This window comes from Callorhinus ursinus, unplaced genomic scaffold (genome assembly GCF_003265705.2).
Source record: "Callorhinus ursinus isolate GAN/ISIS: 27379988/994484 unplaced genomic scaffold, GSC_fseal_2.0 scaffold2, whole genome shotgun sequence".
Classification (NCBI taxonomy): domain Eukaryota; kingdom Metazoa; phylum Chordata; class Mammalia; order Carnivora; family Otariidae; genus Callorhinus; species Callorhinus ursinus.
The window spans coordinates 31,193,180-31,210,881 of NW_027397064.1; the positions used below are offsets into that span (position 1 = coordinate 31,193,180).

At 37.2% G+C, this 17,702-nt stretch overlaps 1 protein-coding gene across 4 annotated transcripts in view; it reads right to left on the reverse strand.

The window, feature by feature from the left end:
* Positions 1-17,702, reverse strand: part of FAM117B (family with sequence similarity 117 member B) — an 86,604-nt gene that overhangs the window by 21,751 nt on the left and 47,151 nt on the right. For all 4 annotated transcript variants that reach the window (XM_073879944.1, XM_073879939.1, XM_025893103.2 and 1 more), the window contains 4 exons: positions 16,802-16,915; positions 5,779-5,922; positions 4,063-4,288; positions 1,412-1,532 (listed from right to left, as the gene is read on the reverse strand). In XM_073879944.1, coding sequence (XP_073736045.1) covers positions 1,412-1,532; positions 4,063-4,288; positions 5,779-5,922; positions 16,802-16,915 — 605 coding nt within the window. The remainder of the gene's footprint in view (positions 1-1,411; positions 1,533-4,062; positions 4,289-5,778; positions 5,923-16,801; positions 16,916-17,702) is intronic.

The window sequence follows — 17,702 nt, forward strand, 5'->3', positions numbered from 1 at the left end:
AATTGGGCATAAAAAATATGAGGTATTTGTTAGAGATGCATAGTCCAGGTCCTACCTCCATATTTATGCATTAGGCCTGGGATGGGAGCTGGGAATCTGCAGTTCCAACTCATACCCCAGATGATGATGATTCAGGGAGTCCGTGGAACAGATGTGGAGAAATTCCGCTTGTACCAGTCAAGCTTTTAGACTAACATAGTAGGCATGGGGGGGGGGGGCGGGGAAGCAGTTGCTAAAACGGAGTTTTCAATTACTGTCACAAAAGCAGATAGGAGACTGACATCTGGGATTTCCTAGTATAGAAATTAAGGGAATTCAAAAACAATGCTCTTTGTGTGGCAAAATTATTCAGAATTCAGGTTAAAGGAAACACTGACAGGAGGAACACACAGAAGAACAAAAGGATGTCATATTTCAAAACGATTCCAAGACGTTCATAAAGGAGGAAAAAGATCAATGACGTGAGTCAGACAAGGCTGGACAATCTTCACATTGTGTTTCAGGTTTCACAAGCGAGAAAAAGCCAGAAGGTGACTCTTAAGATGTGCAGCCATAATGAGACTGGAAGGGGAGGGCTCAGTACTACCATCACACCCCCAAATAATGTTCATTACCTCATCTGCTATCTCACACATACCTACAATCCTGTAGCCATCACTTACAAAGCCAGGAGGCATGGCTACTGAAAATACTAAGGCTAATTCTGAGCAAATTTTGAGTCTAAAATTATAGTACTTCCCTAGAGTACCAGTCAGCAGAAATATGAGCAAAGGAGATCACATACCAACAGTACTAGACACTATTTAAAATCCTGCTTCTTACATTATCTTCATCACAGTAACCTGATTCTACAAAGTTGCAGAATTCTATTTCCAATACGGACAAAATACTTCTAATACCGTTTAAAGAACTAAAGACCAAAAGTACATAAAATCTGAAGGGAATTCAATCCGTGAAAGAAGGAAACCACACTAGGTGAGATCCATGGTCTACCTTGAATAAAAATACTGCTAAATTCAATGTGTGAAGTTGACTGTATACAGATTCAAAAATAACAGCCACAGAGGACACATTGGGGACAAGGGAGGAAACGTGAAAAACAACTGGATATTAGTTGATATTAAGCATTGCTGTTAATTTTCTTTGGTGTGATAATGATTTTGTGGTTATATAGGAGTACTATGGTTACTTTTAGGAAACAAATATTAAATTGTAGTTACGGTTAAGTGTCACGATGTCTGCAACTTATTTCCACACACTTCAGCAAAAACTACCACCACCATGCACAGACAAAGCACATATTAACAGAAAGTTAACTACGGAATCCAGGTTGTGTATATATAGGAGTGATCACTGTACTCCAACTTACTTGAAAATTCTCATAATAAAAGTTATTTCAGGGGATACTTACGAGCATTCCTCAAAGACTTTGACTCTTTCACAGCCCTCAGGAGGTTCCCTTTTGAACATATAACTGTTGTTAGGTTTTGGTGAGGTTGCATATTTGGGCAAAGGAGAGTTGTTCCCATTCTCTGCAAAAAATGGCATGCTGGATTACTAAGAAATACTACCACATAAATGCAGTCATACTAAATTTTTTATTTATTTATTTTTTTTTTATTTATTTATTTGACAGAGAGAGACACAGCGAGAGAGGGAACACAAGCAGAGGGAGTAGCAGGCTTCCTGTGGAGCAGGGAGCCCGATGCGGGGCTCGATCCCAGGACCCTGGGATCATGACCTGGGCCGAAGGCAGACGCTTAACGACTGAGCCACCCAGGCGCCCAGTCATACTAAATTTTAATTGTACATGGCCTCCCCCAACACCACGAACTACTTGAGGGTAAGAACAGTGCGTTACTCATCAACACCACCCCCCAAGATCTGGCACAATACCTGCTAAAGAGCAGATAATTAATGTTTGCTAAATAAATGCATAAACAAAAAAATTTTATTTCTTTTCCACTTGCAATTACTACAGCTTAGGCCTATCTCACTTAATTCATGGCACTTAACACTGATATCTTGCTCCCTTCTTTCTTTTTTTTTTTTTTAAAGATTTTATTTATTTATTTTACAGGGAGACACACAGCGAGAGAGGGAACACAAGCACGGGCGTGGGAGAGGGAGAAGCAGGCTCCCCACTGAGCAGGGAGCCTGATGCAGGGCTCGATCCCAGGACCCTGGGATCATGACCTGAACCGAAGGCAGACGCTTAACGACTGAGCCACCCAGGCGCCCCTTGCTCCCTTATTTCTGATATATACCCAGCAATCAGACTCAAATGCCAGTTCCTTTCTTCCCAGTAAATGTAACTGAGATGGCTCTTCACTGGTTGCTTATCATTTACTCCCGGCCCACCCTTCAGAATTTCTCAATTTGATTTCTCTGCTCCTCTAAGTTACAATCTTTGCTCCAGCGGTCAGGAGCCATCTTGCACTGTACGCCAAAGGCTTCTCCTTACTTAAGAGGTCCATCTCTATTCATTTGCCAAAACTTCCTTCAAAGTCTAGCTCGAAGTTTTGACTTTCCAAAATCACCCTATCAAAGCAAATACTTCTTTAACTCTGGCATTCCTGTTCAGTGTTGATATCCTCAGTTTCTACTACATTAACTTAAAATTCCTGATATGTTACCTAAGTGTTCTAAATTTTCAGTCTGTGTCAACTAAGCTACAAATTGTCTTTGCGGGCAGTAGCACTGTAGCCCTGTTTTCTTATAAAAGAAATTCAGAGAAGCTAACCAGTCACCAGTCTCCTAAAGTCAAATAAAGCATTACACAAAATTCACAGAGTTCCAACTTGTTACTGAAGTAAAAGTAGAAAGTATGGGAAACAAGGGGCAGATTTTAACAGCCATGTTTTTTTAAAGGGGGGGGGCAGTGTTACATTTGATTGAGCACTAAGTACCAGGAGCTGTGCTAAAAGGTTTGCATTTACCATTCCTTTTAATCCTAACAATAAGTAGTAGTTAATTATGCTGATTCCTGATAAGAAACACACAGCCCAACCAAAGGATTTAATTCTGTGAGTGTCCGACCTCGGTGCACACCGGAATCACCTGAGAGCATTAAAAACTATTGGTACCTGTATCCAACCCCCCAGGGGTTGTGATTTATTTGGTGGAGGGTGTTGGAATAGCTATATTTTACTTAACCTAGAAGCTGGTAAAAAAGGGTTCCAATAATAACATTTACAACTGCCCACAGCTTTAACTGACTTCTTCAGGAAATCTTACATTCTTTTCAGTTGTTACAGTCTCAATAATTTAGATGATTGATGGTAATGACCAATTGTAACTTTTTAGGACATTCAACACACTTGTGAGTAGTAGGTTCTCAATAAGTTACTACTAAACTGAGCTGAATTTACGAATGTATTATTGCTCTCAAGTACACAGAGTAACCTGAATTAGGCTAACAAAATATTGTCCTGATATAGACAAATGACAGGTCATGTTTGTTTTAAAAGTCAAGAACATTAGTAATTAATATTCAAACAGCTTAAGTCTCCAAATTATCTTTTAAGTTGCATAGGTAGTTTAGTACTGTAAGTAAGCCTTCCAACCTTTTACTATATAGGCTTGCCTTCAATACTCATCTTGCATTAACATAAATCAGCTTAATTCTTGTTAGAAATTTCACAAGAAGTGATTCTAAAAAACATTAATTTGAAGGTTTCAAGTTCAATTAAAAATACTAAGGTAGTAAAAACAAGACAACTAAGGTGAAAGAGAACAAAGTGCTTTTCAAGATAAATGTTCATTTATACCAAAAAGAATGTTTCTCACTAATAAGGAACTTGCATTAACAAGTGAAGAAAAAGGAAAAAAAAAGGTACAAACAGAAGTCCATAAATCCACACTAGACCATCACTTGAGCACTATAGTAAAACTTACTGTTTTGTACTTCAATTTTTAAAAATCTATGTTAAGAACGTATGTCAAAGTAATTACCTTAGTTGTCTTAAGTGTGTGTGTTCTACTACAAAATGAACAGAATGAACAATACAATAGGTGGTGCTGTGCTCATTTCTCTGGTAACAGACTCCCCCCGCATTGTACCTTTATCCCTGGGATCAACAAGCAGGTCATCAGCTGAACAAGGGCTCTCTTCGCTACCTTCATTTGAGATGGTGAGGAATGATGTGGGGGACACAGACTGAGAGCGGCTGCTATTGTTGCTCCCCCTGTCTGCCCCACCAGGGGTCTGCGTGTCGATGCTGCGTGTGCTGCTACTTCTCTGGACGAGGGGGGGAGGTGCACGATGGCCATCTGGAATATCTTGTGGCTGTGATAAAATTTTAAAAACATACGTGTATTTATCATCGATTTCAAAATTCACCAGAAAAGCACCCAAAATCAACCTTCCCCTACTGTGCCAGATGACTCACAGATCAGAAATGCCCCATTAGGCCTGACGAGAAAAAAGCCTTTGTGTTGCTCCGTAAGTGACATCCCTGTCTAATATGACTGCCCTGCCAAACAATGAGCAGCATATGCAAAGACCCTGTATTCCCAGGGTTAGGCCCAAGACAGGTGGTCAATGCTCACTGAGTGATCAATTGTAATGAATTGGTTATCATGTGATAACTATTTTTAAGCTTGTAAAGAACTGCCACGGCAAAAGAGAAAAGAGGAGAAATCTAGGTATAACCCTAAGTTCCATATCAGAAGAGAAGGTTATCCATTGTGTGAACCAGTGATACTTGATGACAGGTCCTGTTACTTTCTCCCTCTGCCCACATACATCCCCCTGAAAGAGTTTTTCCAAAGAAACCTTCCTTAATAAGGGAAAGGTTAATGGTAGCAATGGTAATTATAAGGGGAAATCAAGAACATTCAGAGGAAATCTTGTGTGGCTCACTTGGCAGGAAAACCAGCTCCCTGTACACCTTTGGTTCATTTACCTTTATGACATCAGGAGGTTACTCCCATCCTGCAGGATGGACAAGACAAGAGGGTATGGGAGCTGTGTTTTTCTAAGCTAAACCAACCTTTAATCTTCATGGAGAGGATATCTTAAGCATCAATAACTACTTAAACTCCCCAATTCCTCTTTCACTGAAGAATGAAAGCTTAAATATACTCTGTGACATGCTTTTAAATATAAAAAGGAATTTTCTGTGTCTTACATAGGAATCATTCTTATATCTGATATGTTTTTGTTTTTTTTTTTTAAGATTTTATTTGAGAGAGAGAGGCAGAGGGAGAGGGAGAAGCAGGCTTCTCATCAAGAAGGCAGCTGGATGCAGGGCTCAATCCCAGGACCCGGGATCCTGACCTGAGCCGAAGGCAGACACTTAACAACTGAGCCTCCCAGGTGCCCGGTGTCTTATGTGTATTAAAGGTAAGCAGAACTACACTTCATGATCATAAAGCGAACCAATCAAACAATAAGGAACAGGAAGATTCATGCTTAGAAAGTATTTGAAGTCATATCCCTCCCTCCCAAAAAATTTGGAATCTAAACTTTTGTTACATGGAGTTATAGCAAATGAGAAGTGTATCACCTGTCTAGTGATTTTTAAATATGTATAAACAAAAAGTAGTTTCTGTTCAAGGACCTAAATTTAAGTCATATCAGTTGTGTCTATGAGATGCAAAGAAATGACAACTTTTCATTCACTTGCTAAGATAAAAGTTTTTCAAGAGAGACATATTTTCATTGTCTCTCAACGAGGAAGGAACATAAGTAAATATGGAAACTGAAATTGTAACTTTTTAAATAATTAGAATAGTTAATCTGTAAGGACAATTTTAAGATACAGAATTACTTACTATAAGTTGTTCTTCCTTTTCCCCAGTCTCTTTAATGATTATTTCAATCTCCTGATTCAATCCTTCCACACTATTCCGGAACCGGGAGCCTGTTGATTTGGTGATGGGAATTACTGGAATAAGTGCACTCTTTGGAACAGGAGCCTGAAGAAAAAGCAGTGGAGGAGGGAGAAGAAAGCTTTAATATGTTTCCTTTAAATTCTCTAGTTTGAAGCATACTTCCCATTGACATGCATAACTAAAATAAATCAAAATTAAGTTTACAGGCCTCACAAAAAGTGTGAGTAACCATCAAACATGCTCTTTGGTATACACAAAATATAATTTAAAGCCAAAACTCCAGACAATCAAGGTAGAATTTAGAAGTTTATTCACATCTATGAGGACTGTAAAGAGAGGAATACTAAATGGATAAAGGGAAATACTAAAAGAATGTCAGTATCAAAAATTCTTTTATGACTGTAATAGAGTTCAGATTTTAGAACATAACTTAAAAGTCCTCCAGTGTCACAATTATCTACAGTCCAGGGAAAAAGTTTTTTGGTTTTTTTAAAGGTTTTATTTATTTATTTGACAGAGAGAGACATAGCGAGAGAGGAAACACAAGCAGGGGGAGTGGGAGAGGGAGAAGCAGGCTTCCCGCCGAGCAGGGAGACCGGTGCAGGGGAAAAAGTTCTTTCTCCCCGGGAGAAAGTTTTTTAAAAGGTGATTTATCAGAAAAAAATATTTTGGGGGCGCCTGGGTGGCTTAGTCATTAAGTGTCTGCCTTCAGCTCAGGTCATGATCCCAGGGTCCTGCGATGGAGCCCCACACAGGGCTCCCTGCTCAGCAGGAAGCCTGCTTCTCCCTCTCCCACTCCCCCTGCTTGTGTTCTTGCTCTCGCTCTGTCAAACAAACAAACAAATAAATAAATAAAGTCTTAAAAAACAGAAAAAATATTTTGGTTAGAAAAAACAAAATCAGTCTCAAAGTCCACATATAGCAGCAAGATTGTAGAAATGAGCATAACTTCCCTGTGATGATTTTAATATGTTAAGGGAAAAAAAGATATAATTCATTTTCCTCTTTTTCCACTGGCACAGCATTACTTTTGAAAAGAAATAACTGATTACATAATCAAAGGATAAAACATGATTTCCTGACAAGATAGCTCAAAGTAAAATATGAAACAAGAATGATAGAGTTATCTGCTAAAGTTAATAGCAACAGCGTGCCAGAAGATCATCGCACTTACTGTCCTGCTATCTAGTAAAGAAATGTGATTCTTCATTTAGGGGGGGTTTCTTTGAAAAACCTCTTTCAGGGGAAGGTGGGCAAGGAGACAAAGGTAACAGGGCTGCCAAGCATCACTAGTTTCCATTCAGTGGATACAACCCTGTTGTATGATATAGAAACTTCGTGTTAAACCTGTATTTCTCCTCTTCTATAAATAAAAATATTTATTTATTGTAATATAATAAAATAAATTAAAATAAATTAAAAATTTTATAAATAATTTTTATAAATTAAAATTTATAAATAAAATTTTATAAATAAAATTTATAAATATTTATAAATAAAAATTTATAAATAAAACTTCTAAAAATAAGCATAACACAACAATCTTTAGAAAAGGCAAATTTCCATCCTTGGAAAGTTTGTGAGGAAAAAAGCCAAGAGGAAGCTTCAATCTGGAGTGGACAGAAAGAAGAGATGGAAGTGCAAAGGGAATAGTAACATGGGAAGCTTGAGGGTATGGAAAGAATATTGGGGAACAGAGGGACTAAAAAGGGGGAAAATGAAAAGATACTACTAGAAGAAAATAATACCTGAAAAAGACTGTGAAAAGACAAGAAATTATTTTAAGAATAAAATACCTAAGAGGGAAGACACAAAATACGTTGTAGCTACCATTTATAGAGCATCCATCCACCATGGGCCAAACACCACAGGTCCTCTGTCATTTTCAGAACCACTCTCTGAGGTGGATGCAGTGTTCCCCAGGTTACATGCAGAGAAAGTGAGACTCAGGGGCCCAAGAATAATGAAGCAATGTTGCCTCTTAGGCATCTCCTTATCGCCACCGCCTAAAAGAGTCTAGATCAGACGTGAGGCTTATTCAACAAGGCTGGTGCTATGAACAATGTCTGCGTCCCCTTTTAAAAATCTCTAACCCCAACGCGGCTATTATTTGGAGCTGGGGGCTGTAAGGAAGTAATTAAGGTTACAGAAGAATGGGGACCTGATCCCATATAAGAAAGGAAACCGTGAGGTGACAGGAAATGGATTCAGGCTAAAGCAGTTAGAGGTTAAAAGAAATCTACAGCTCATGAGCCTGTAGTGGAGAGCATATTAGAACATTTCTGTCATGTACTCATCCTACCTATGCCTGAACTCTCCCCGTGTCAGGAAATAATGGCAGACCAAGAAAGATCTCAGGACTTAGTACATATTTAACAAGTAAGTTTTTTTTTTTTTCAACTCTAAGCTTAATTTCCTTTTCTGAATGTCACAAAAAAAGTAATAGCTTGCACTGGATGCCATTTTCAGATATGGCATTTGGTTTATAACTGTTAAGTTACTGAAATGAAGGAGACCAGAAGGGAAGGATGCTCTGACAAGGTTTTTGCAAAATGTTGACCTTCTTGGATTTAGAACCATAAGTATTTTCAGAACAGAAAGCTTAAGTTTTCTGGCTATTATGTTGGGAAACGTACATACACAGAAACCTGCCAGTATCATAACCAACTGTACATCTAGTTACTGCTTGTCAAGGTAGCTAAGAAGTCATGCCCTACACAGCTGGTAGGCTTTTCTCAAATATCATCTAAAGAGCAGCAAGTATTTAACAATAGTTTAGTCTATTTAAAGCAAAGGAAAGAAAAGAAGGAAAAGAAAGAAAACTGCCACTTCCCTAAGGTCAACAGAGCATTTTAAGTAAATGAAGCAAAGGTTCAACTATAATTAATTTAACTAGTTATATAATTAGAAGAAAAGTAATCCACTCAAGCTGCCTAGGAAAGATTTTCTTCATTAAACACACTATTACTGTTCCAGAAGTAGAAGGTAACAGGCTTCTGATTTCATTCCTCACATAAACCATACTCTAAAATATCTAAAAATTAAAAAAAAATAAATAAAAAAAATCTAAAAATTTTAAAAAAATGATTATACTTAAACTTTCATGCTTCATTTCAAGGACTCTTAGGGAATTTTATGTGCATGTGTGTATAATTTATTTTTCCCATATCTATACATGTTTCTGTAATATAATTTGTATTTCTAAATATAAATCAGTATATGCAACTATAAGTGAGTTATCATAATAACAGAGATCATCTTTTTTTTTAATTTTTTATTGTTATGTTAATCACCATATATTACATCATTAGTTTTTGATGCAGTGTTCCATGATTCATTGTTTGTTCATAACACCCAGTGCACCATGCAAAACGTGCCCTCCTCAATACCCATCACCAGGCTAACCCAACCCCCCTCCCCCCTACCCTCTAGAACCCTCAGTTTGTTTTTCAGAGTCCATCATCTCTAACAGAGATCATCTTTAGACAGCACTGAAAGATTAAAAGTTCTTCACTGTATTAAGGTAAATCTCTCTTCTAAGATCTATCCTTTGGAAACATCAAGAACAGGACCTCCTATTTTCTCAACTTTTGTTTCTTTCTCTTCAAATCAGAATATTTTCCAATCAATTAAGGGTTTTAATTAATCTCCATTATAAGGATTTATTTTTCCATTTTCACTCTCTGTATGTCTATATACATTACTGTTCAAAGATCAAATTCTGCCTGGGGCCCCTGGGTGGCTCAGTCGTTAAGCGTCTGCCCTTGGCTTGGGTCATGATCCCAGGGGCCTGGGATGGAGCCCCACATTGGGCTCCTTGGTCAGCAGGGAGTCAGCTTGTCCCTCTGCCTCTGTTCCCCTCAACTCATTTTCTCGCGCGCGCACGCGCTCTAATAAATAAATAAAATCTTGAAAAATAGAACAAGATCAAATTCTGTCTAAAAACTGAGAGTTAGCCAATAAAGAAAGAAAAGATCACCCAAAGGTTTGGCCACTACTGAATCTTCTAAGATCAATCTATATTACAACTTAAATACCTGTTTCAAAGTGTGGAGGTAAGACTGTGCACAATAGAGAGATAGGAAAGATGGGAAGAATACCCACTCAAGCAGTAGCTGAATAGGGAAAAGAAATACAGAGTTAAATTTTCAAAGGAAGAAAAATGTGCCTTGAGAGGCAAGTAGGATAGAAAAAGATCTGGTCAGCAATTCAACATAGATCTAGGAGAGAAATATGTGCCAGAATATAACAAATATGAGCCCAACATAACAAAAGGGAGGGGAAAACTGACGTCTACAATGGCAAAAAAAAAAGAAAAAAAATTTAGAACACATCAGGGCTTCTGAGTGGCCCTGATCCCTCTTGCCCTGTCCCCATTACTTTCGTTCTGTCCTCCAGCAGTCACTGTTCTCAGCTGGTATCCGCCTTAGTTCTTCTAAGCTGCAGTGGTACTCTTTAATAAAGGACGTGGCAGAAGTCCCTACTCTTTTGATTTCTAAGTGGTAAGATCTTTAAAAATTTAAGAACAGCAATCACTTCCCGGCATATGAAGATTCCAGTGCAGAGCAGCAATTTCATTTTTAAGGTGCAATGCCCCTGATTCCTCAGATGAAAATAAGTTTTTTCCTCTTCTACATTTCCATCCATCCTCTTCTACATTTCACCATCCCTTTGCTCTCAAACCCACCTAGGCTGCTACAAAACTATAGTGTCCACAGCCCGTATAAAGTAAGAAAATCCTAGGGGAGGCCTTTCTTGCTTGAGGCTGTTAACAAACAGCCAGAAAACACCTGCATGATATTTTAATTCTCACCTCTAAATTATTTTATGTGGCTGTGAAGATGCCAGCATCTCCCACTCCTCTAACATCTGATTCTAATCCCTAAACAATTCTGAAATGTGTTGGCTATATTTTCTAATGAGAGTATTTCTTGAAATACTCCTTAAAAATATGACATTTTAAGCATCTGAGGGCTTTGTCAATTTTGGAAACCAATGAAATGTGAAAGATTCTCTTCTAAGAAACTTGGCAGCATTTATTCCGCATAACAAATAATTCCCCCCCTGATTTTCCAGGGAAAGAACCACTCAAAAAAGTATGTGAGAATTCTTTTCTAACTGTAATAAATCCATTGTAAGCCCAAGAAAAAGACCTTTTGTTAACTAGTGGTTGTGGACTATAGTACTATCAGAAGAGCAATACTGTCCCTTGATTGTTAAGGAATACTAAAGGAATTTCCCCAGTAAAAGTAACCTACATTATCATGAAATACAAACAAAAAATTTTAATAACTTGGAAAGCCCAAGAGAAAAGTCAAAGACTCCTCCCCCAAAATATCAAAGTTCTTAACCAAATAATGGAAAATCTATCCCTAGAAAAGTAAAAATATAGAAAAAGCTTTAAGCACACACAGATACTTGACCCAACTAAATGGCCGAAACTTGGGAGATGCTCTACAGATTGTTAAATATTAAAAATATTCCTGAAGCATTTGTAGTAACATTTTTCCATGTTAAATACCAAAAAAAAAAATATAAAGAAGAAAATATGGTATGATCTCAACAAGAAATGCAAAGAAAAAAAGAAGAAAATGTCTTTACAGGATGAGACTCTGGATGATTCTTTTGATTTTTTAAAAAAATAACACTTTTATTAAGATATAATTTTTCTATTTGGTATTTTGTTTCTAAAATTTCTGTAATAAGCATATAAATACTTTTATTTTTTTTAAAGATTTTATTTATTTATTTGACAGAGAGAGACACAGCAAGAGAGGGAACACAAGCAGGGGGAGTGGGAGAGGGAGAAGCAGGCTTCCCACCGAGCAGGGAGCCCGATGCAGGGCTCGATCCCAGGACCCTGGGATCATGACCTGAGCCGAAGGCAGACGCTTAACGACTGAGCCACCCAGGTGCCCCTAAATACTTTTAATAATAAAAGCTTGGGGCACCCGGCTGGCTCCGTCAGTAGAGCGCAACTCTTGATCTTGCAGTTGAGTTCGAGCCCCATGCTGGGTGTAGAGATTACTTTAAAAAAATAAAAATAAATAAAAACAAAATATAGCCCAAAATTTTTAAAAAAAATAAAAGCTTTAAAAAATAAGTTCACTATGAAATTGGCAGAAAAACCTGGTGAAAACCCAACTGGCTCATTACTTCGTTTATTTTAGGTCCTACCTCAAACAGCCTAAGATTTACTAAGCAATTATTATGCACCAAGAATCGCATTAAGTGTTTTATAATATTCTATCCCATTTAATCCTTAGGACAACACAACAGATATTATAATGCAAAGAACCTGAGGAACTTCATACAGTTAGCAAGTGGCAGGACTCAGATCTAAGCTAAACCAGTCTGACCTCAGAGCACCTGTACTCACTCTCTATACTGTTATATGACCTCCCAGTTTACTTTTTGGTTTCTACCATATCATCTAATTTCTAGACAAACATATTTGTATTTTATGTCTTTGTTTTTAATGTTGGCTGGTAGGTGTTTTTTATAAGAGCTTATGAAATATAATTCACAATACCATACCATTCACCCATTTAAAGTGTAAAACTTTTGCTTTTTTAATGATTATTGAACAGAGATGTACAACCATTACAATTAATTTTAAAGAATTTTTTTTAATTTATTCATTTGAGACACAGAGATAGAGAGAGAGAGTGCATGAGCAGGCGGAGAGGCAGAGGGAGAAGCAGGTTCCCTGCTGAGCCAGGAGCTGGACATGGGGCTCGATCCCAGGACCCTGGGATCATGACCCGAGCTGAAGGCAGATGCTTAACCATCTAAGCCACCCAGGCACCCCATTACAATTAATTTTAGAAGCACACTAAAAAAAATCCCTCACCTATTAGCAGTCACTCCATTTCCACCCAAGCCTCCTCACCACCAATCTATAAAGTGTCTCTTCAGGTTTGCCTATTCTGGACATTTATGGGGGAATCATATGTGTTCTTTTGCGTCTGGGTTCTTTCACTTGGCGTAATGTTCTCAAGGTTCCCCCATGCTGTGGCATGTATCAGTACTCCCTTTTTATGGCTGGATAATATTCCACTGTAGGATACACTACATTTTATTTATCCATTCACCGGTTGATAAACTTCTGGGTTGTTTCCAAATTTTATGAACCATGCTGCTATGAACATTTGTGTACAAGTTGGTTTTTTTTTAAGATTTATTTATTTTAAAGATTTTATTTACTTATTTGAGAGAGAGTGTGAGAAAGAGCACAAGCAGGGAGGAGGGAAAGAGGTAGAAGCAGGCTCCCCACTGAGCAGGGAGCCCCAGATGAAGCTCAAACCCAGGACTCTGAGACTATGACCTGAGCTGAAGGCAGACGCTTAACTGGCTGAGCCACCCAGGCACCCCTACCTTTATTTATTTTGGAGACAGAGACAGCATGCATGAGCAGGGGTTAGAGAAGAGAGAGAGAGAGAGTGAGGGAGAGAATCTCAAGTGCCAGAGCCTGATACTGGGCTCAATCCCAACCCATGAGACCATGACCTGAGCTGAAATCAAGAGTCAGACACTCAACCAACTGAGCCACCCAGGTGCCCGTGTGTACAAGTTTTTATGTGAACATATGTTTTCAATTCTCTTGGGTACATACCTTGGAGAGGAAGTGCTGAGTCATATGGTAACCCTATGTTCAGCCTTTCTGAGAAACTGCCAGACTATCTTCCAAAGTGGCTGCACCACTTTAAATTCCTATCAGCAATATGTTAAGGGTTCCAATGTCTCCACATCCTCTCCAACACTTAGCAGTCTTTTTAATTTTAGCCATCCTAGTACGTATAAAGTACTATCTCACTGGAATTCTTAATTTCATTTCTCTATTGAACAGGGAATGATGGTGGGCATCTTTTTCAGGTGCTTAGTGGCAAACTGTGTATCTTCTTTGGAGAACTCTCTATTTAGATCCTTTGCTCATTTTTAAAATTGGGTTATCTTTTTATTACTGAGCCACAAGAATTCTGTATATATTCTAGATACAAGTGCTTTATCAAATAACATGATTTGCAAATATCTTCTATTTTGTCGGTTATATTTTCACTTTTTTGGTAGTATCCTTTGAAGCACAAAGGTTTTTAATTTTGATAAAATCCAATTTATCTACTTTTTCTTTGTACTTTTGGTGTCATGCCTAACAAACCACAGCCTAATCCAACCCCACATTTATGCCTGTGTTTTCATCTAAGAGCTTTTAGTATTAGCTCTTACATTTAGGTCTTTGATCCATTTTAAGTTACTTTTGTACATGGTGTGAGGTAGGTGGATGTATTTTTTTTAACTCATGTTTTAAAGGCTAGAATTGGCATTACCCGTTTACTCCTATCTCTCCATTATTCCCCTCTAACCAATCATCAGCTAACACAGATTTTAAAAACTCAGAATCTGAAGTCAAAATGCCTGGGTTAGAGTACTAGCTCTGTCTCATATGACCTAGAACAAGATTCCTAAATTCTCTGGGCCTTAATTTCCTTGTCTGTAAAACAAAGAGAGTAACAAACCCAACCTCAAAAATGAGGATTAAGTGCTAATAATACATACAAATGCTGAGTAGAGTGTTTGCCATATTGTAAGCACTTAATAGACTTCAACTATTAATTACTGCTTTCTAAGTATCATTCAGGTTTGGCCATTCTCTCTAGTACCATAGCTTCTACCTTAGTTTAGGTCACCATCATTTCTTACTTGGATTATAAACCCTATTCTTTTTTTTTAATATTTTATCTATCCATCCATCCGAGAGAGTGAGCGAGAGTACAAGCAGGGGGAGCAGCAGAGGGAGAGGGAGAAGCAGGCTCTCTACTGTTACGGGAGCCCGATGTGGGGCTCGATCCCAGGACCCTAAGATCATGACCTGAGCCGAAGGCAGATGCTTAACCGACTGAGCCACCTAGGATTCCCTATAAACCCTATTCTTAAATGGTTTTCCTGCCTCTAATCTTGTCCTCTTCCAAATTCATTCTCTACTCTGAACTCATAATAACCACTATTAAAATCAATCCCCTGCATTTAAAAAAAAAAGTTCTCTGGTGCCCTAGGACAAAGTCCAAACTTCTTAACAACTGAGACATGAAGACTTTTAGGTTTGGCTGCTATTTAACTCTAGCCTAATCTCTTACTATTATTCCTACCTGGAGGCATGATTTCTTCCACCTCTAGAAGACTGGTTAAATCAGCTTTCAGGGATCCTCTTAGACACCACTTTCTCTGACAAGCCTTTATAGATGGCTCCAGAGCCAGTCCAAGGATAATACCCCTTCTATATCGTGTAAACTCTCCCAAACACTACCAACACATTCATTACACTGTGTAATAATTTTTTTACTTATATCTATCTGAGACTTGGTGGTAGGCAAGCCCCAATATGTATCACTGCATCCCGCTAATGAGTACTACAGTATGAGCCATACAATAGATATTTAATAAATGTTGCATGGATGGAGGAATGACCTCAAAAGTACATAATCTCAAAGTGGGGTACTTTTCTCCACTAGAGAGAGAACCAACTAAAACAAAACAAAATCCGTAACTTCATAATATTTTCATGTTCCAGAGTCTGAAAGTTTCAATTAAACATGAATACCACTGTCAGAGCTATCATGATGCACATGTGTTTCACCTCTGGTTGGCTATGAGCACTCAGAAAACTCAAGATGTTTGCTGTATCAAGTGTACAAAACTTAAGTTACATAAATTTATTTTTCAAGTTACTCTATTTTCTAGTCCTTACCTTCTCTGAGAAGAGATGTTTTAGAGTTAAACATGAACTTTGTGCAAACACCAATAATGTTATTAAACAAATTCAACTTACAAGAGGGGAAAAAAGAAATTTTGGTTAATTTTACTACTTTAATTGCTAATTTTAATGCAACTTTTAAAAAAATCACTTCAGAAACTTAACTAACTCCTAAAACATAACACTTAATTCAATGAAGTTCAATCTTTACCCCTATTCTACTTGAGGATAAAAATATGAGTTTGGAGATAAAAAGTGGCCTTATCCTTAGAAATGCATACAAATTATTAATGGATAAATTAGAGTAGAAGGTTGGCAAATTCACCTATAAAGCTACCTGAGTCTATAGCCTTTTGAAAGTGAAGAAATTTGGTTTTTAATTAGTATTCCAATTTTGACAGTTATTAGTCTATTCAAATTATTTTCTTTTTTGTCAATTTTACATTTTCTATTTCTCCAAACACAAAACCAATTGGTTTAGGTTTTTAAATGTATTAGCATGTACTCACATTTCATAATTAAAATACCTTATAAGTGGAAAAAAAGCTATTAGAAACTACAACCAAACTATAAATTTATGGAATCAAATTTGACCCATGTATCAACATTTAAGGGCAAAAATAATTTGAAAAAATATATACCTCTACTTACACTTTCTCTTGAAAAAAATCCACATATACTTGGCTATCAGAAGCTATCGACCTATAAAAGGGGTTGGCAAACTTTTTCTTGCTCTTTTTGCCAAGGATGCCATCAAGGGCAGTTCATAGGGTTCTATAAAGGAATCAAAGCAGTTAAAGGTTTTCCCCTACCAAAAGATTTTGTGAGATGTATCATTATTATCCTTAATCTTCAGATGAGGAAATTGAGACTGAGAACAGGTTGTTCATCCAGGGTCTGATTCTATAGCCAATGCATATCTCTTATTATTCTGCCTCAATATACTGAATTGATAAAGACAAAAATATGATAAATCAAAATATGTAATTAGCTATGCCTTCTAAAAGTCAAATCACAGATCACTAAAGGAAAGTATCATTTATCGACAGTATTCCGAGTTGTTATTTTTTTTTATTAAGGCTGATTCAGTATTTAATCACTGTTTCAAATATGCTTTTGGACATTTTTGTTCTGAAGAGTTACCTATAAAATAATATATCACCAGGAAACAATAAATCCCTTGTTTGGATTTTGTGGTATTTGTGCTCCTACCTGACACTGGTTAATAGCTGCATGGTTGCCATGAAATGGAGATTGTCTTTCTTTATCTCGATGATGTCGACTGCTGTGTTTACTTCTCTGCAATTGCTGGCGTAATTTTGCAATCTGAAAAGGGGAAAAATAAAAAGTGCATCAGAGTTTTCCAAGCTACATAAAACATCCTTGCTTAATAAGAACCAGTAAAATTCACCCTTAATAAATCTTTTGACTTTTAAAACCCTGTCACAAAATCTGATTTATTGTACAAAATTTATATATATACACATACATTATGTGTGCACATATGTGTATCTTTCTTTTGGAGACAAAAATTATGTTCCAACACTGTTCAGAGCCTTCAAGCTTCCCAAGTACTAAACCAATGAAGTTTTCAGCACTTAGAATAAATTACATTATAGCTTGTCAGAAAGAATTTAAAAATAATGAAAATTATTCCCATGGTCCTAAAAATGAGTCATTTTATTTAGATTTCTTTAAACACCTAACCTTCAATAGCTCCAAAAATTAAACAATATTTAAAAATCAATTCAAGTTTAAACTACCAAAACTGAACCAAGGAGAAACAGAAAACCTGAATAGACCCATAACCAGTAAGGAAATTGAAACCTTAATCAAAAATCTCCCAGCAAACAAGAGCCCAGAGCCAGATGGCTTCCCAGGGGAATTCTACAAACATTTAAAGAAGAATTAACACCTATTCTTCTGAAACTGTTCCAAAAAATAGAAATGGAAGGAAAACTTCCAAACTGATTTTATGAGGCTAGCATTACCTTGATTCCAAAACCAAAGACCCCAACAAAAAGGAGAACTACAGACCAATATCCCTGATGAACATGGATGCAAAATTCTCACCAAAATACTAGCCAGTAGGATCCAACAGTACATTAAAAGG